This window comes from Lampetra fluviatilis, chromosome 29 (genome assembly GCF_964198595.1).
Source record: "Lampetra fluviatilis chromosome 29, kcLamFluv1.1, whole genome shotgun sequence".
In the NCBI taxonomy this organism is placed as follows: Eukaryota; Metazoa; Chordata; class Hyperoartia; order Petromyzontiformes; family Petromyzontidae; genus Lampetra; species Lampetra fluviatilis.
The window spans coordinates 7,906,278-7,927,545 of record NC_136303.1 but is presented as its reverse complement, the minus strand read 5'-3'; the positions used below and the strand labels follow the sequence as shown (position 1 = coordinate 7,927,545).

The 21,268-nt window shown below is 46.4% G+C and overlaps 1 protein-coding gene across 1 annotated transcript in view; it reads left to right on the top strand.

The window, feature by feature from the left end:
* LOC144942993 (ATP-sensitive inward rectifier potassium channel 10-like) overlaps positions 1 to 20,286 on the top strand; it is a 44,494-nt gene extending 24,208 nt beyond the window's left edge. Inside the window, exon 2 of the mRNA XM_078870103.1 lies at positions 10,494 to 20,286. Coding sequence (XP_078726229.1) covers positions 10,522 to 11,709 — 1,188 coding nt within the window. The 5' untranslated portion in view covers positions 10,494 to 10,521 and the 3' untranslated portion in view covers positions 11,710 to 20,286. The remainder of the gene's footprint in view (positions 1 to 10,493) is intronic.
* Positions 20,287 to 21,268: the final 982 nt, after the last annotated feature.

Below are 21,268 nucleotides of genomic sequence, written 5' to 3'. Positions count from 1 at the left end.
AGAGTTTTAAGCCAAACGAGAGGCAAATGGTTACACGTTGGGTTACAGCCAGCTGAGACAGCCAGTTCGTCAGGGGTCAGAGGACGAAGCCCCCAGCGCCTTCTGAGAATCGTGGGCTCGCATCCTCGCATCCACGCTTAGTTAAAATGGGCAAAAGCGCGTATGAAGTAGAATTCCCGTCTAAGGTCTCGCGTACACTGTATATATGAATGTTTCAGTCTATCAGCCCCTTGGCTCTGCCGACCAATATTGCCAAACAGCAATTCTTCAAGCAAGCAAACTGTGGACTCACTTTGACCTTGTGGGTCTCATCAGCAGGTTCAGGCTTGTTGAACAAATGCTGCTGGATCAACAAAATATTGTTGGCAAGAGCACTCCATTGAAATGATGGGGCCCTGTTCAATACAAAAAGCAATACCATTGAGCATTGTGGGTAAAAGCATTCAGTAAATGATCGGTTAAACTGGCTCCTGGAGGGCAACAAGTTGAGAACTCGATTACCAATGACTGCACTCAAAAGAAGCCATCGTATTTAATATTGTTTCTCTTTATGTGGGAGCATTCCAGCTCTGAGCAATGAATAACAAATACAATTATTTCCACATTTTTTGTGTGGGGGCGCACGAAAGGTACGAATCAAATGGACCTATTGTAGTCACTTCACAAGCAGCTATGCAACGACACACAGGGTGGTGCACTGCTCACTGCAAGAGTTTCGAATATAAATGTATTTTTCTCATGACGACATCACAGAAACAAAAGGTAAGGGCGCAGCCCTGCAATTTCTTGCATACATTAGCCGAAGGACCTCTAATAAAGATAACTTTTGAGGGCCCCTCTAGATATGATGTTAGGCCTACTCTGCCGCGCTGGTTAGATGTCTTAGAAGAGGTTGAACAATGATAGCACAACTGAAATAGAGAAATAGGCAAAAAAACAAATGCCATTTATTTTCTTAGGTTTTTTCGGTAAAGTTACATAGGTAAAAAATTAAAATTAAAATGAATAAAAGTAAACTAAAAATAAAATAAAAATCACGATAGCGTGCTGTGACGGTTCCACCTGAAGACGGAAGCTTGTGTTACCTCCGAAACGTCGTGATTTTTATTTTATTTTATTTTTATTTTACTTTTATTAATTAAAATTTTAAAAAATTACCTACGTGACTTTACCGACAAAACCTAAGAATATGAATCCTTGCAGTCACGAAAGCTTCAAATCTAGAACAAATGCTGTTGCGATATCCTACCACTTGTTATTCCATGACATCACTGACCGGCTTGGATTGCTTGGCGGACAATGTACGAATTGGATAAGCTGATGGTAAAGTTCATATCTACAGGCTACAATAATTACTGATGTTTTTTTTTTTAAAGCGTTCTGCGTTTATCAACGATAATAAACCGGCTTGCGATGCTGGACGTCAGTTGAACATTTGCAACCTTCACATTTTGCAAATGGCAGATATGCGTGGCCAATCGGCGGTATTTTTAAACTGGTGCTGCTCCTGCTTAAAAACAAATATTTGGAAGAGCATAGATTAAAGCCCTCGTAAGGTGCTAAGGTATTGGCAGTTGTTTTTTTTTATCAGCTTTGCTGAGCACAGACCCAAAGGTGCCAGCAGCACGCGAGCACTATTGAAGGCGTAACGGATGAGAGTCGGTGCGTGTTTCTAAAATTGAGCAACGTTATTATAAGATCTTTGGAAATGAGACGATGGGAGGGAATTCCAAAGTCGAGCAGCGCGAGGGAAGGCCCATCAAGAGAAGTGTTTTGAGCCACCGTGTGGCGAGGTGGGAGAGAGTGGGTGTGTTGCGGTGAACTTCAGTGTGGTGGTTAAACGCCGGCCAGATGAGACGGAACGGTCGGTTGGGTACGAAGAGGCTTCAATATGGGCGGAGGAACCGTAGTGCAGCTCGCATTGACATAAACTATTAAAGCTAAAACTTAACCACTGAAAACGTCACATTTTACCAGGCAAGGCCCACTGAGCTATACAGCTCTTTTTCAGAAGCGACCTCGCCGCAAAATTATTGCTCAGCGAGGTGGCTTATCGCGTGGAAATTCAGAGCAGCCAAATACTTTTCAGGCACGTGGAGTTTAAAGGGGGGGGGACCCGAGCACCCGGAGTACAATCCACTCAACCACGGGGAGAACATGCAAACTCCAAATACACAGGCCTCGTCGGCGTTGGGATCGAACCCACGACCTCCTGCATAACGGGCGAGGGAGTTAACATCTCCTAGCCACCGTGGCACACCCCTGTGGTAATAACAATAGAACATTTCGATTTAACGCTTTCGTGATTGCAGGGATTCATCTTCTTGGTTCTTTCGGTAAAGTCACGTAGAATGGAAATAATTAAATAATAAAAATCAAACATAAGAAAATTATTCTCACGACGTTTCGGCCACAACGCAAGCAGCCGTCATCAGGTGAAGAACAAGTCTGTCGGGAAGACAGCGTCTGAATGTCCAGTGTCTGAATGTCCATTCAGACGCTGTCTTTCTGACAGACCTGTTCTTCACCTGAATGTCCATTCAGACGCTGTCTTCCAGACAGACTTGTTCTTCACCTGAGGACGGCTGCTTGCGTTATGGCCGAAACGTCGTGAGAATTATTTTATTATGTTTTATTTGTATTATTTTATTATTTCCCTTCTACGTGACTTTACCGAAAGAACCAAGAATAACAATAGAACACTCTTAAGGAGGCCACCGATCGCCAAATGAGGGAGTGGCTGCGGTGAATGGGTGAATGCCGGATCATCAATCAAGCGCAGGCCACTTGCGGCTAGCATCGATCAAGTATAGGGAGGTGTGAACTGGGTGCTGCACCCCAGATATGACAGCAGCTGGATTCCAACTTCGGGCGAATCTGTGCTTCGTACAGCGGCAGTGGAAATTGCTCGGAGGTAACGAGACTTTGGCAAGGGAAATTAAGCGTCTCCGATGCCTCCTTAAGCAGATGCGTAACACAGCCATAGCATGAGAGGTCACGTGGGATTGTGCTAAAGCAGATCGATGCTTTTGGTACGCATAAGAATATATCGCTGTTAATATGATGGGGAGAACTGTGGAATTGTGACATTGCCAGACAGGTAGCACGATTGCCGTGTGAACAAAGCACTTCAATTGTTCCGCCACTTTTACAAGACGCGCTATTGCACAAGTGGACGGCATAGCTTCGCTGATTGACGTCACCAAGTCATTTTGATGTATATGTCTCGGAGCATAAACACAACGGCGCTCTGTGTTTGCATCGTTAAACGCTGAATGATTCACGGCTGCGTGAGTTGGCGTGTAGCCACGGGGGTAAATCTGACGGTGGCGTGTTGCACAGGAGCCAGACTCAATTGTGACTTTTCACATTTGATGATTGACTGCAAAGGAGAGTGCATATTTTGTTCCAGGTGATATTCTAATTGTTTACTTATTCTGTGTGGCATTTATCCTCCGATACTCGTGGGTTTGGTACGGTATAGGCATTTTGTCAAATTTCGATTTGAAGTACATAAATTAGAGGTACCGTATAGTGTAAGCCCTGCGAACACTTACTCGGATAGAGTGCGCTTTAGAAGTTACTTGGTTTGCTCGTCCACGAGTCGTCAGTCGTCTTGGAAGAGGTGTGAGTACTTACACTTCACCCCACCACATGGGACATTCCGATGGACTCACTCTGCTCTTACCCATTCGTGCTCCTGCTGGGTCGGCGTTTAAGAAGCCTGCACAATTGTTTCAACTGCCACACCAGGAGATCAAACGTGCCAATTCGTTACTAGTTCAGCACAACCGGTGTGTTGGAGCGTAAACTCGCAACAGTTACAATTGCATGCTAAACGAATTGGCATGTGCAGTTTACGGGACAAACCTTACTAATTGGCTGTGTCGGCTGGTGGTGCCTTGAACGACACATTTAAAATTTACGCAATCTAACCCAAAAAAAAACTCTCATGGCTAACCATTACACCACTGCAGCATCCCACTGTTTAATTATTCAGCCACAGATGTGATACCAAATGACTGCCACATCGCTGTTTGCCTTGTGTTAAATGTAAGTGTGCACATTTACCGAGGAATGGCCGCACGGAATTGTAGCAAGAGCTTCCCCGGCAATGTCTGTTCTCGACTTCGTCCACGTCATTGCTGCCAAATTGACTTCGATCAGCTTTCCGTCAATGTAAGAAACCCGATGCTTCTTGAATGTAGTGAGGAACCCCGCAGAGTCTTACTTTATGTAAAAAAAAAAACCGGCGCTGCCCTGCAATTCCTCGCTCGCCCCACTTCTGATCGGGTCGGGTGGGAGTGGCTTCGCGAACTTGAGATGGGTGTTTGGCCTACTCTTCCACGATGATCAGACGCGTTGGAAGAAGCGGTTGGGGGGGGGGGGCATGCCCCGCATTGTACCTCACCGCCCGCTAACTGCCGGTCGACTAACCGCGATGAATCCATTGCTGCTGCCGGGTGCATAGAGGCGGCAGGAGGGATTCAAGAAACTCGCACCGCTGTTCGAGGTGAGCTCACCGTTGTGCCATTGAACTGAAAAGGACACACAGGCGATCTGTTGCGTGTGTTTCCCTCCTGCGCCCAACACTCTCTGGTGAAAAACAATTTATGGTGCCATAAAGCAACCCTTAAACCCCCCGTGACCTCAAATTTCGAGGTAGTCAAGTCAAGATAACGTTGTATGCACCCCACAAACGCACCTCATTGTAAACCTTAACAGAAGAAAAGGTCATTGTGTCCGTGGGTGGCTTGGCTATCCAACAGAACAACGTTCATCTATCCCGGTTACCCTGATAAGAAGTTTGAGGGACCGTCTTGATGAGTTCAGGACACTTGCGTAACCCTTGTTGAGGCTGCGTTTTTCTTAAAAGACGTGACATCGCAATCAATAATAACGCTTTTAGTAGGTTAGATCGCAAAACATATAAATGCGTCGTTAAAGCCACCACCGCCCAATACAGCCAGTTAGGAAGGTTTGTCGCGGTTAACAAAACACGCCAATTAGTCACTAGTTCAGCACTCCGGTGTGTGTTGGAGAGTAAACTCACAACGTTTACAATGTGAGCAGGACGCTTCGCTGGTGATTACAACCAGCTTCATCGGGCGATTTGCCAGAATTGTGAGGAAGTCTTCCCGTCTTGGTAAGGGTGACACGGATTGATGACTGGCATGGGTGCTGCAACCCTGAATCGCAGAATAAACAAGGGGGCAAAGTCAACTTCACGTATCCATCACTCCACGTGAAAAATAAAAGTTTGTCTTGAACAACCCATCAACCGCGCACAGCCTTCTGGGATTGCATAATATCAGCAGCATTGTTTTTCAGTCGATTTCGACATACAGTGTCTCGTCAGCCCGTGTGTCAAGGCAGCTCCCAGGTTGCAGAAGGTTGACGACATTTTAAAGAAAAGTTTAAACCAACAGGGTTTTCTTCTTGAACAAATGCTGCTGCAAAACATCGGTTCAGGGAAACTAAAATAAGTAAACATAGCAACTTCACAATGTCAACTATTGTCGCTGAAACGTTGTTTTCACCAGTCTGGGGTGCTTTAACTATTCAGCTTCATTTTGTGTCCAGCATTGGACATGTTTGTTAAGTCCCTTTGACAATGTCCTAATTGACACGCGTTAAACACGAGACTATAGGTGAGTGTAAACAGACACGATGTTTTTTTAGCCATCCAACTACCAACGTTTCAGAGGGCCCATTTAGCGGCGAAGTGTGAGTTAATGTGTGACTCGAAAAAAAATCGGAGGTCGCAAAAAAAACATTTGAAAACGCAGTTAAGGCATTCTGCACTTGCAGCTGAGTTTCAGACGCAGCTCACGGATAAATAACACGTGACGGACATTTAAATGTTTTACAGTGTTTTTTTTCTCTCTCTCTTTTTAAATGCCGGTTGAATGTAAGCAACATTCTTACGAGGCTATTACATTTAGTAACCCCGATTCAGCAGAAGTCTTTCTTGCTGTTGTGTGTCCAGGTCGCTTAACGCTTGAGGTAGCTGCTTAATCTTTAGCCGAGCGAACTGCACCACTTGGTTAAGATTTTCAGCTAAGTCAACAGTTCAATTCCCGCCACGGCCTCGTCATTCATGACAGAGAATTACCTTGCCGTCCTGTCGTGATCATGCGTGCAACGATTCACTCCCCCTGGTGCTTTTATAATTTGTCCCAGATTCAAGAATCAATTATTGCGTGTTGTCTCGATAACGCTGCCTCGTTTGCATTGTCCGTCTGACCATGCTCCGTTCTGTTTATTCCGTCCCAATGAGCCCATTCGTCTAAACTCTAAAGGGACATTCGCATGTAATTTGCATGCGATTTGCATGAATTTAGGATTTTGTTTAACGCACAAAGGGCATGTTTCTCACGCTGAACTTGTAGCCGACAGTTCGCCGGTTTTCCTTTCGCTGTGCTGCACGGCAGTTGAAACAATGGTGCCAAGAGTCTTAACCCACCACCCTCCACCGCTTCCTCTACGTATGGTGTCGTGAATTGTGGGTACTCTTTTTACGTTTCATTTTCATGTCATTGAATTTATTTGGTATAGCCCCGTGAGCCATTCGGCTCTTGAATCGGGTGCAACCGCAACAAACAAAAACATGAACAAGAAACATCTTAAAGTGACTGCGCGCAAACAGAAAAATCCAGGAAAAAAACAGCTAAATCTTCCAGAAAAAGCACCGAATATCAATGCTGTGTGCAAAAATCCCAGTGGGATGCAAGTCGAACAATAAGTGACTTTACCGAAAGAACCAAAGCGTGCTCTCCCACCTCTTTCCGAACTAAGGACGGTCACTGCATCGCTCGCGCTTTCAGACATGCTTCTGCGGCCGTCCGGAACGTTCCTCTTTCCAATAGAATGAAGCCACTGGTGGTACTGTGCACGTTTACATAATCTCGATTGAAAACTAATTTATTTAGAACCGCTTATTGTATTTAGTTTGCTGTCCTCCCCCCGCACCTCTGATTAGCACAGTTAGCTACGTACGATGCGAAAAAAAATTTAATTTAAAGCTTTCGTGACTGCAGGGATTCATATTCTTGGTTCTTTCGGTAAAGTCACGTAGAAGGGAAATAATAAAATAATATTAATATAAGTTCCACATCAAGTACATACGTACAGATGTCTGGCCAGAGTTGAAGAGCAGGCCAAAATAGCCTCTAGATGGGTTCCCTGGATCGCCTTCTCGTGGAGGCTATTCTGTGGCATGATACAGCAATTGCAGGGCTGCACCTTTATCCTTTGACAACAAAGCTAGATGTGTACGATTGGAGGTTGTGACATCAACACGAGCTGACGACACAATGGATAGACAATGGACAATAACCATCGTGACATTGAGAAATGTCTACTCAAGGCAAGTTAGCCAATGTCACCAGTCGTCACTCTACTCTCACAACTCTGCCCCGTCTACACATTCTAAACCCTTTTGTTAAAACAACCTAGAAATATAAAAACAACACGCACCGCAAGTGTACATTTTGTCCGATTAATATTTAATCTGCGTCAAGCCGACTTCAGTTTCGCTGTGTGCAGAGGTATGTGCCACGGGGTGGTTCAACTTAACACGTCGCTTTGCGGCCAAAGGTTCATTCGTCCCCGTTGCTTAAGTGTGGTGGTACAGCTGGGGTGCAGGGTACAAAGGTGATAGCGCAGGACCGCTGAGTCGTAAAGGAAACTTTTTTTTTAGTTATTCTCCCCAGAGTCGTCTCGCAAGACACAATTGCTCCTCGCTATTGATCGAGGAGAAATAAAATTTGAGTGGGGGAGAGAGAGAGAGGGGGAGACGGTCAAGACACCCGAGGAGTACACCGGTAATATTCTCCCGCGATCTCGGTCGAAGTCGTGACGTTGGTGCTCTCGCAGAAAGTGTCCCCTCCTCTCTGTCTCGCTCGTGTGTGGTGGCGGTGGCGGCCTCGTCACGGAGAGACCGAGTCCTCGTTGTTTTCCGTGCGGACTTTTTGGGTTTTTATCGCTCGGCGCGCAGTTTTATTTTGTTCGGCGCGTCGGCCACGTTCGCCTGATGTTTGTTTCGCGGAGGAACTCGCGGCGTCGCGACTCGACCCGGGGAGTGGACTTCTAGAGGCTCGGTGCTCATGATTACGAGTTCAGCGATGCACAAATAATGAGTTGCGCTGAAGTGCATCGCCCAGCCACGCCTGGCTCGGTGGTAGAGCGAGCGGCTCGCGGTGGGAAGGTTGCGAGCTCAACTCCTGGTTGCTGGGGCAGTCAACGGTGGTTTTCCTATGGACAGCCTCAGTCCTGCCATAGGAATGAGGAATTTCCTCAATTGGCTCAGGGCTGTAAATAGGAAATCGAGCACTGCGTCTTTGCTCATTTGAACAGAACATCACCTTCAATTTGACTTTTGCTCATCAAATTTAAGCTGTTTCTTAAATACTTGATGAACTGTAGACTTCGAAAACAGCAATAATTAAATCGCACGAACGTGCAAAATAACGCGTAAAAAGACCAAAATTGCTAAATGCGTGGGCGCTTCGCGTCTGCTTCCGTGTATTTTTTTCATTCACTCGCCTATTCAAATCATAAAGCAATACCCTGCAATAAGACGAATGATATGTTTATTTAGCCGCACGGCGGTGGCTATGCACGTGGCCGATAATCCAGCACGACGGAGTTGGTGGGTTGGTGGATTGCACGAATGTTGAGTACCTCCCTTCCCGTGGACGTTGAGGGGTGTTCTCACCCTGGTCCGCCAGGAGAAAGCAGTGATCTTGACTCCAGCTGTTCTCTCCGTATGGGATCGTGTTTGCCCCCCTCTCTCCCCCTTCGCACGCGTGGGGTTTTCACTGGGTGCTCCGATTTCCTCCCACCTTGTAAACACTCGTTAATTGGCCGACAACACCTTTAGTATGTAGAGGACTGCAGAGCTTGGGCAGTTGTTGCTGCGCCGGGCTCGCCACGTGGCCGCCTTCGCCGCTTGTCTGTCGGTTCCTCCTCGCACCACGGAGTCATTCTCTCTGTGAGAGTGAGCGAGTGACGGGCACATGACAAGTTGAAATTATTAAATTATTAAAATTAACTAACGACCCGCAAGTCCTTTGGACGTGACCGTCCGTCCGTCCTAGCCAGCAAAATGTGTAATCTTAAATGGAGCCCCGTCTCTCTCTACCTTTTCTTGCCTTCTCTGTGCTCTATATCACAGTTTTGTTGATCTCAATTTCTCTGTCCCTTCTTCTAACGCTCCCTCCCTCAATTCCTCTCCTCCCTTATTAGGTCACGTGATTGTGAGAGGTGGCGGTGGCATGGGGGGGGGGAGATCTTGAATCCTGAAGTGGATTGATCGTGGCTGATGATGACGATGATGACGATAGTAAAACTGCAGCATGCTTAGTTGAATAAACGTGTAAACAAATGGGGCCGGTTTCACAGGTGTCTCCAGTGTCATCCAGGTCGATATTATCAGGCGCGTTCTCATGGTCGGAGTCTACCATTTCAATGACCATTGCATGCAATCGTGCGTGGCAATGGGTGTGGGCAACAGATATAAAGCAGTGGGTGTTCCCGTATTTTGAACTGCAGAGCAACGGGTACCTGTGAAGGTGCATGTGTTTATATACATATACAGTAACCGTAAACAGGCAAGTGCTCATCTTCTTGGTTCTTTCGGTAAAGTCACGTAGAAGGGAAAACATAAAATAATAAAAATAAAACATAATAAAATACAGTTCTCACGACGTTTCGGCCACAACGCAAGCAGCCGTCCTCAGGTGAAGAACAGGGCTGTCGAAAAGACAGCGTCCGAAATGCTTGCGTTGCGGCCGAAACGTCGTGAGAATTGCAAGAATTGCAATTTATTATGTTATATTTTTATTATTATATTACTTCCCTTCTACGTGACTATACCGAAAGAACCAAGAAGATGAACCCCCGCAGTCACGAAAGCTTTAAATCAGACAAGTGCTGTTAGCGAGGACTTACGAAGGCCGGCACGGCACGCGAGGTGGGGTGACCAACACCACACCTGCCCGCCTTTGTCTCCCTAGTGCTGATGTGTATGCACCACAGCAGGCGTAGCGATTTAAGGCTAGAGGTGGCCACAAGGCCGGTTCAAATATTCGCCACTGTCATTGGCCATGAACGGAAATTGAACTCCGGTCACGAGGTCCGTAGGGCTGTTGCGAGTGGCGCCAGCTGCAGCACATTGCAGGATGGAGGGACCGTGTAAAATGAGAAAAATAACAAAATATTTAATAATAATAACAACATATATTTGTAAGGTGCATTTCATCCGTAGATCCCATGGTAAAACCCCTACTGCAAACCGGATAAACAATAATCAGTTCTTAAATACAAATCAAGAACAGTGTCAAAGAAATCCCGTCCCAGACGTCCGTGTCAATAAAGCGTGCACACAGCCTCCGTCATCATGGGGCTCGGGCGTAGCGCGCACGGCAAATTGTGGCAGAGGTGATCCCAACGCTCAATCCGGGGCTGCGTGTGTCTGTGTGTCGCCGCAGGCATCGCAAGCGCCGCTGGGGCAGGAGAATGGAATCCGACTCGGAGGGCAAGTCCTCGTACGGGGTGAAGTCAAAGATGGACGAGAACAGCACCCTGGTCCAGCGCCGCTTCCGTAGAGTCGTGACCAAGGACGGCCGGAGCAATGTCAAGATCGGTAACGTGGAGGACAGGAGCTCCCTCTACATGCGCGACATCTGGACCACGTTTCTGGACATGAAGTGGCGCTACAAGCTGGCGCTGTTCAGCATCACCTTCGTGGGCACCTGGTTCGTCTTCGGGATCTTCTGGTACCTGCTGGCGCTGTCGCACGGCGACCTGGCGGAGTTCAACCCGCCGAGCAACCACACCAAGTGCGTGATGAACGTGGACACGCTCACCGGCGCGTTCCTCTTTTCGCTCGAGTCGCAGACGACCATCGGCTACGGCTTCCGCTGCATCACCGAGGAGTGCCCCCTCGCCATCGTGCTGCTCATCGTGCAGCTGGTGCTCACCACCGTCATGGAGGTGTTCATCACGGGCACGTTCCTCGCCAAGATCGCGCGGCCAAAGAAGCGCGCCGAGACCATCAAGTTCAGCCAGCACGCCGCGATATGCAGGCACGACGGCAAGCTGTGCCTCATGGTGCGCGTGGCCAACATGCGCAAGAGCATGCTGCTGGGCTGCCAGGTGACGGGCAAGCTGCTGCAGACGTACGTGACCAAGGAGAAGGAGACGGTCCGGCTCAGCCAGACCAACGTCGACTTCCAGGTGGACACGTCCACCGACACGCCCTTCCTCATCCTGCCCCTCACCTTCTACCACGTCATCGACGAACGCAGCCCCCTCTTCGGCCTCACGGCCTCGGGCCTATGCAGCAAGGAGTTTGAGATCGTTGTCTTCCTCAACGCCACCGTGGAGTCGACGAGCGCCAGCTGCCAGGTGCGCACCTCGTACCTGCCCGACGAGATCCTCTTCGGGTACGAGTTCGCCCCCGTCGTGTCCCTGTCGCCCAGCGGGAAGTACGTGGCGGACTTCACGCTCTTCGACAAAGTGACGCGCACCTCGGGCAACCTCGACGCCTTCAAGCCGCCGCCCAAGCTCCCCAAAGCGGAGAAGGAGGAGGAGGAGGAGCAGCACCTGCCCACGTTCGAAGAGGTCACCGCCTCGTCCTGTTACTCGGGCAGCGAGGACCTATCCGAAGAGAACCGCATTAACATGCGCATCAGCAACGTGTGATTGCCTGCCGCCGTCGGCCGTCACCGATGCATTTTGACGACGTAGACTCTCGCTTGCACTTGCGCCGGAATAATGGGCTCATGTTACAAAACTACGAATGATTGTCCGGCTCTGAGATTTCCGTCAACTGCCAGAATGCGTGTTTTTTTTTTTTTAACGCTTCTACCGAATGGTAAGAACAAACATGTTTTTAATGGTAACATTAACCCTTGCACATTTTAGTCCAAATGACGCTTGGCCTTGCTGTTTGGCTGTATGAATGACGTAGGAGGTATCAGCCCTGTTTGTGTGATGCAATTTGGTGCCCTATGCATATGTGCCACCGTGAACAAAATCTGTAATTGCACACGAGGGAAACATTGATGTTTTACAGCCGTCTAATTACACTGTTAAAATGTAAACAAATTAATTTACACCTCCTTGGGAAGCCACTGCTGGTTAAGGCCCTCCCCCATGCCACTTGGGTTACGGTGGTTGTTTGGCCATTTTTTACCACTCTGGTAACAGGGACTGGTGAGCGAAGGGAGGGGGAGGGTTGGCCCAGGACGAGTTTAGATATCACTGAGCCACTGCCGTTAGCCGTGGGCAGAAATCAAAATCAGGTTGGCAGATCCGTAGAGCAGTGTGCAAACCACTACACTACCACCACTACTACTGCCACCAAACCATACATCAAATTGTTATACAAATGTAAACAAGTGCGACTGATAAAAAACAAATGGATAGTAATCACATCATATCAAGAGCTTTGGCATGTATTAATTTAAGTGTGTAATCTCTAATCTCGGTGATTTAAATGAGACGTTAAATTGTATCACTAAGATGCCCACGATGGTTATGAATGGGGAGTGGTCTGATCATGGTACAGGTATCCCTCGATTTAAGAACGTTGTGTTTGCGAAATTTCGCGGTAACGCGATCGACAAATTACGGACGATTTTCGATTAACGAAATCGAATTTCCGCGTTCACGAAATGTCACTCCGTGCCATGCGCGCCAGGGGAGGCTGCTGCATCATCATCCACACGCAGCAGCAGCTGCAGCAGCAAACGCCTCCACCACCATCATCACCACCCTGGCAGTCATTCCAACATGCACATGTTTTGGTGCGTGCACTGAAAAGGTCAATTATTTCTTTTTTTAGTTTTAAATTAATTATTATGCAATCGTTGTAATATTTATGTTCCGTATTATTATTATTTTTATTATGTTTGTATTGTTAAAAAGTGATGAAGGTGTATATTGTTAGGTTAAGAGTTGGAGTGACTTTCCGAAACACACCCGCTCTCAATTTCTCTATATTAAATTAATGGGGGAAAAGTCGATTCCGATTTTCACGAAATTTCGTCTTTCGCGCGGTCTTTTTTCTTCCCAAGACCGGCATCTCCTTTCGTAAATCGAGGGATACCTGCACGACTTATGCATCATACAGTGTACACACTCGTCATGTTCACCACAGGCAAAGGACACGTTTTACGAAGTGTGTGAGACACCCTCAGCGGTGAAAAAAGGGGCTGCCAATGGCTGTCATCTGTGGCCCACTTGTGGCCAAGGGAAGTTGCTGCAAGGGCCCCTGTGAGTCAAGGAAGTGAGTTGGGTCGGTTCCGCAGATGGTGGGAACCGCTTTACTCGTGTCGTGCCACGAGTAGACACACGCGTCTAATTACTGTCGATGTCAGAGTCGGACTTGCTGTTTATTTTCATGTGTCGCCCAGGTGACTCGCGATCACATTCGTTTTTAATTTCCTCGAACGATGTTCTCTCTATCAAACGTACTATGCTTTTAAACAAAATTTGTTTTTAGCAACCTTTTAAATTATGATTTTTTTTAACTATCAATAAACGCTACGACGGTAGGTAGTTTGTAATGTGCAGATTCAAAGTTTGACGTAAATCCTTGTTAGCATTTTTCGCCCTCGGTGGTACCATGAAGCCGTTGGGCTAGGCCAGGAGTTCAAGGACAATGTAAGAGAGTGCCATTGTGTGAGGCTGACCGCTTGCCAGTATCCGTAGGGCAGTTGGCCTCTCTAAACCAATGAGACACAACTGCGGTTATAAATACGGTGCGGTGAACACGCCTGCATTGCTCAATGCTGGACCTCTCCACGCCTCTGCTCACCTGTCCCTGTGTGGGATGATTGGTGATGTGCCTTCTTCACGCGAGTGTCCACTTGCAGGTGCTGTAAACAGCGGTGCCTGGTAGCGATGAACTTCATAGAGGCGACGCGAAATATACTTCTCAATTCTGGTTAAATTTCGACTTAAAGCTTTCGTGACTGCAGGGATTCATCTGGTTAAATTGTTATTTTTTTTTTATTGTAGGGAGTTTTTCCCACACCCCCCCCTCCCCAACTGATGATACAAGCACAAATCTGTGGTTAATCACTCAATGATTCGATGACTAATCAGCGATGTTTCGTGATTAGTTGAGAGAAGGGGTCAATCATTGATTCGGTGTTTTGCTGTTTTCTTGCGTGTGTTTTGTTCCGGGCAGAGTGTCAGGGACGTGACTATCTCTCTCAGAGTTGGCAAATCGCGCCATTCCAACACCCCCCCCCCCCTATCACAGCTGAGTCATGTCTTTACAACGTAACACAATCGAATCTCAACCGCAGTGATGTGTTTGTAGACCGTAATGCCGCAACTACGTTCGTGATTTTAACTTTGCGTTCAAATCTACGTTGAGATCAAAACCACAGGAATCCGTGACGGTCTCCTTTATCATTTCCACGACTGAAAATCGTTACAGCAAAGTGTTTTTTTTATTTCGTCTAAATTGTGGCTTTAAATAATGTTGGCCACTTTGCAGCGGATGTGAAGTCGAACTTGTACAGAGCCACGGTGCGATGTGAGCTGCGAAGAGCTTTGGCACAGTGCTAGGGGCATAGCACCTATGTGCGCAGAGTGGTTTGTGCCATGGGCTCTCGTGTGTGTGTGTGTGCACGTGTGGATATACCGGGGAACGGTAGTGTAGTGGTTAGCAACGCTATGCCATGCCGGCGACTAGAGTTTGATTCCCGCTCACGGCCAACACCAGTGATGATTATCTGAACCGGTCCTGGGGCCTCAAATGAGTAGCTGGTGCGGTGTGTAAACATCGCCACTGGGGAGACAAAGGCGGCCGGGCGTGGTGCTGGCCACCCACCCCGTCGTGTGCCGTGCCGGCCTTCACAGGTACTGGCTAACAGCACTTGCCCCAACAGTCTGTTAAGGCTATTCGGGGGAACTTTGTCTCATACCCAGTGCTTAATTTCAGCCGGAACAACTCTAGAACCACGTTTATGTCATCATTTTTTGGACACGCCGCATCCATCTCGCCTTTGTTCTTATGATGCAGTTTATTATCGTGTTCATAGAATTGCAGGAATATATATTGCTGTAACGATAATATAGGATTCTTATAAATATACGAACTTTGCACTCTCGTGGTAGTGCCTTATCACACCGATAACCCCTACTCCAAGCCAAGCCTGGCAGTGCTGTGCAAAATATCGAGTGAGAATTTGAGCCCTGGCTGTATGGGACTGCTCGATACAATAAGTTTGTAAGTGTGTGTGTGTGATGTGTAGTAGCGTACATTTTATACACGCCAATATACGGAGTGCGTTAGTGCCATCGGATGTGTGGTGCCAAGTGTATGAAGGAATTAGGGTTTGTATCCATCACCCTACGCAATTTATGGATGTTAATGTGTAATGCATTGACCGTTGGGGCTGCAGGCGATGCTGAGTCTGTGCTTGGTGCTTGAACAGACACCGACTGCAAGCCGCCGAGAATGAGAGCAAGTGTTGAGCAAGTGGTATTGCTTCAGGATTTCTAAATAATTACTGTCGTGCTTGATATGAAGGAGGTATATGGGAAAAGCAGCAGATTTGGGAGGCTGTTACATTGGATGAACATTCAATAGGCCATGAGCACAGACCAGATATTATTTCACTTTTCAGTACCACCTCAGATGGTACAACTTTTCGCGTTTCTGATTTATTTGCGGTCAAAAACTTGGGTTGCCACATGTCCAGGTCGAACCTGAACAGGTGGCACTTCAAGTGACAAATGGCAAGATCCGTATTGGTTGGCTTTGACCTGGAGAGTCTTGAGATCGGGTGCCGGTTTTGTGTTGTGGTCAACTTCATTACGGGAGACTGTAGAGTTTTGATAAGATGTAGTTGCTGATTGACAAAATATGTTTCCATTTGGTTTGCTACAGTTTGGAAAATGTGGTAACCTTAAAAGGTGGTAACCCTATCCACAAACAGTGAATTACATGGCAATCGTTATAAATTTGAGTGGCTTATTAGATGTATTTGCTCGTATTAGCCACATGGATTTTTTTTTTTACGACGAAAGATTTGCTTCCTTGGTACCAATTCCTGCTCTGGTTCATGACTATAATTCGCTAAATGAAAGCCAGTGTAAAAAATGGCTTGATTATAACAAAACACATCTCGGTAATTTCCCACTATAATTCGCTATAAATGAAAACCAGTGTAAAAAATGGCTTGCTTATAACAAAAAACATCTCGGTAATTTCCCACTATAATCACTAAATGAAAACCAGTGTCAAAAATGGCTTGCTAATAACAAAAAACATCTCGGTAATTTCCCACTATAATTCGCTATAAATGAAAACCAGTGTAAAAAATGGCTTGCTTATAACAAAAAACATCTCGGTAATTTCCCACTATAATTCGCTAAATGAAAACCAGTGTAAAAAATGGCTTGCTTATGACAACAAACATCACGGTAATTTCCCATGGTGCATTCAGGGAGCATCGATTGTGCACTCGAGGCGTGCGCACCGTGTTGCACGAGTGGTCAAAGACGGTGGTTGCTCCGAATAACATGGCAACGGAGACTTGGGAAGGGTCGACTTTACCTGCCCCCCCCCCCCCGAAATAAATTGGCCAATAAAAAAAAAAGCACGACCCTTTTAAAATAAGAAGGCTTCTCCTTAGAAGACAAATCAAACATATTTTAATTATTATTATTATTATTAATAAATGGCCATATTGCATTGTTGCAACATTGCTGTATAATTGAAGTAATAAGGAACGTATGGTATTTTAATATTGCTGGGTGCTTGCTGATGCATAATATTTAATATTTTATTTGGATTTGATAAACGTGCACAATTTATCCAAATCTCGGATTAAATAGGAGCTTACTAATGCACATTTCCAAAGGGAAGTGAATATTAAATTAGCCAAAAATTTATTGTACAAATGTGCACATTGTCAAGACTTGGAAAACCTAAAAATTGGGAATGAATGAACGTTAATACTTAGAGCACAAGTATCAGCGCAAGTATCGTCTTCACATTTGGAGTGTTTTTAATTAAATTAAATTAATTATCTTGACTCTTACAGACTGCATCGTTCTTTGTGATCGAAACACTGAGGATGGACTCTTTCTAGACTGTTTACCTGCCCATCGTTTGACTGTAACCATTGCAACCCAAATCTTTAAATATAATTCGGGCATCATTGAATTGTTGAGAGGCCCTCAAAATGACTCTTACCAGAATCCATCGTTCCTAATGCTGACCATATCTCTCTACCTTGCGTCTTACGGAAACAACGTCTCTAACTCACGCTTGAACTGCCAAGGTAAAACTCCTTTTGGGAACCATTAGTCTATTTGTGATTTTAATATACGGTCTATATATTTTTTTATTACTTTTTTGTATAATTCATAGTACTCCTACACAGCCAAATTAATTCCAAAGTGGGACATCTGTACGATGACACACAACTAAAAAAATCTTCATAACAGGGCTACAAACAAACGAACATATCTTCCTAATATATCAAGTAAACATTTTAATTATAATTTAATATATTAGCTCTAACCTGATATTGAACAACTTGCAATGTGTATTTTTGAATTGTCATTTACTCATTTTTACCCAGGTGCCTTGATATCGTCAGAAGGAAATATTACACGCTTTGAACGCCGAAGTCACTGTACGTTGTTGTTGTTGTTGTTTAAGGGTGCCTGTGTTTGGGTAAATCTTGAATGTAACTGTCGTTGGTAAAAAAAAAAGAAAAATGCGCACGATGTGTCGTCGAAATGCACGAACCTTTTTGTAAAAAGAAGATCTAATTCGTTTTGGTTTGTTATCGATAAGCGCCGGAATACTGTACGCAAAGGGGAATGAAGAAACATTTAGGAATGAATATTACTGGGATTGGTGCTGCCTTTTTCTCAAAGTCCACTACGTCACTTCAAATAAATGCCTACAGTTCGCGAAACCACACACACACGCGCGCACGCGCCTATACCAACCAGATCCACTTCTGCCCTCTTTGTATGGCTACGAGCATTGACAATTGCATGTCAAAGGGTAATTTGACAGCCACTTAAGCGCACCGTGTTTCTGCGTGTTCCCCATTTCTTCTCTCAAGCTTTTGCGACACACTCCTGTGAGCATCTTCCGTTCGAAACACAAGCGGTTGCAGACGCACATGAGCCGGGATTAACGGCATCCTATCTACCATGATAGCAATCAAATGATCGTTATTATGAAGGAGCATTGCTCCCCAAGATGGAGTTACGCACCGCTGTTCTCTCTGAGTGAGGGACTAAAGTTCAGATTGACTCCTGAGTGTGACCCCCCCACTCTCAACCAGTGTGTCTGCCCCAGGGGTCCAACTTTATTGTTGTTGTTATTGTTGTTTTAGCTGCCACCAACTCACCCAGCCCCCCCAAGGGTTTCGATGGGCTTATATCAACCGAGACAGGGTGGTGGCCACTGGCACGCTCTTTAACCGGGTCCACACCTGAGTGATCGGTTGAACGCAACTCCGTCGCATGGAACTCCATCACTCATGCGCAGACAGCTCTGCGACCGGTTGCGAGCAGTTGCGACAACCGGTTGCGAACAGTTGCGCGATCGGTAGCTCACATTAGAGACGGGCGGGGGGGGGACCGTGCCTTCTATGATTTGGCTGTTGCTGTGCTGAATACACAGTTTCATTTCCTTGCGAAAATACTAATAATTATATACTGATAAGTCCGATTCGTAGCGTCGCGCCGAATTCGTGCACGAAGCAGTTGCAAGGCGATTTAAGTTGTGCAATGTCAGGAGAGATTTGGGTTCCAACTGGTCGCTCGGGTGTGGTCCCGACATTATGGTTTTCAGAATTCACCGACAAAACCCACTGACACGTGGCTCCAAGACACCACTAACATGTTGCTGTTCTAGAAAGTGTACTGCACATTGATGTTTTTTTTTTAAATAAGTCATCCCATGGTCAGCAGTAGTTACGGTTTGGTAGTGGTTGTCTCGGTTGTAAGGATGCAATTTCCACATGTTTATGGCCATGACTATTTTGTCCATAAGACAACATTGCTAGTATTCTTACCAAGCAGTACATGTTTCACTACGTGGTGTTTACTTTATTAACCGCTGAAGGGTGGTGATGAGTCAACCCTTATTGGAATTTGAACTCCAAAACATATGAGCATATTGCTCAAATATTTGCCGATGACTGCCAGACTTAAGGCCCACTTGCAGGCCAGGTGCTAAGTGTAAGTTGCCTTGTGCCATACAGAGGCGTCTGACATGGGGGGGGGGAGGGGGGGTAACCTTCAAAATGTTTGAGATTAGATGTGAGTCGCTTAGTGCTCTGAAATGCCTCGGCATAAAGGGCACCCTCATCAAAGTCAAATCTTGTTAAGGACTTTGACATTGCAGCCATAGTCACCCCACTGCCGGATGAAGCCTCCCCAAGCCACCGCCATGGCCACCGCCACCCCTGTGCTGTGATAATCCCCCGCGCGCACCTTCACGCGAACCACATTTAATCGCCCTCATATCCTCAATGGATGTCCTGTCGGACGTGTCCCGTGTCTAATGCCGCCACTCTGCACACAGTCACATTAGTGGAGTTCCTTTTACATAATCCTCCTCGATATCACTCCAGTGCCTACCGCAGTCACGCGAGCCGTTTGTCCAAATCACACGACTAAGACCGTCCTTGGCTAGAGACCAATTCTTCTCGCACTACAGTGATCATCTTGACCCAAAATGCCTTTGGGACAATTGCATCGTCCTGCAGTGAGCGGTTATCCTTGTTTGATGTATCAGCCACACATTTTTATGGAACCTGGAACGCTGTGTTCATGCAGTGGTCCGTAACAACGGCATCTTGACCATTGCGGCCCTTGCAGATACATTTTGAATGTTAAACACGCTCTACTGTCTATAGTTGTAGTCCTTACACAGTTTCCATCAACTACATTGTCTAGCCTACAGGTTATTGCAGCAGCTATATTTTAACGCTGCAATGTGACATTTATGGAGTAAATTCTGCTCCCTCTTGTGGAGGGCCCTTCTACCAGCCGTGGTTCGAGTGGGTGCCGCAGTGGCGAGATGTTAACTACCTCGCCTGGTATACAGGAGGTTGTCGGTTCGATCCTGACCCTGACGACGCCTGTGGAGTTTGCATGTTCTGCCCGTGGTCGTGTCGATTTTCCATGTGATAAGCCACTTCGTTGAGCTATCATTAGTGGCCAGGTCACTTTTGAAAAATAGCTACATAGCTCAGCATGCCTTACCTAGTAAAAAAAACGAAATCGTTAAGTTGAGAGTGAGCAATTGCAGGGCTGCGTCTACTATGCGGCGTCATTCAGGTTTGACTTCTGCGTTCCACATTGAATCTGTGAATCTGCAGGATAGCAATTTATTTTTTAACGTCAATCAACAATCGTAAAAAAATTTGAACAAAAATGCTCTTGCTGTCGCCACGTGAACTTTCGTACAACAACCAAGCTCGCGCGATTGTCCGTCTGTTTGGCGTGTCACGTGATGTCGCTATGGGTCTTCTGATTGGCTGCAGCTGGAGCGTTGCCAATGGGCAGGGAAACGGTGCCTCGATCCACAAACCCAAAATGTGCACGTATGCTTGCGACACGGAACCAGAATATGTATTTATCCTGGAGAAATCCCATGAGCTATGAAGTTCTTTTTCACAGATGTCCAGTAAAGGGGGTGGTGGGGGGGCAGAAACTTACAACAAACATGCATTGCATCGCGTCCGCAATTTAATCCGTACCTGCCGCATACGTTCGCACGGCACCTGCAGCCACTGAAAGGTGACGCACTTGACGATGGTAGATGAGAGAATCAATGCATGGCAACCTCGAATCGTGACAATTCAATTAATTATCAAGGGGTGTGGGTGGCGAACAGTTCTATGGGTAATTGCCTCCCCTCTCCTGCACAAGGCTCCAAGTTTTACATACAGGGAGGCAGAGGGAAATAGAGTGGGGGGGGGGGCATAGAGGAATAGTAAACTGAGCCGTGATATGTTGTTCTTCAAACACAATGCTTCTAAGGGAGTATTCCTCGCTACACCCCATGCCGGCATCTCGCGTCTATCCGTCTCTTATTTCAGCATCGCGTGTGTAAAGCAAACGTAAGAGGTTCGATTGCATAGTGATTTGGCCATTCAATCGCCTTGTCTGACAGTCGGTGAATTACAGATACAACCAACCCACCCACCCTAACACATTTATATTGGGGGCAGCGTGACAATGATGGGGTCCGTGGTTCAAT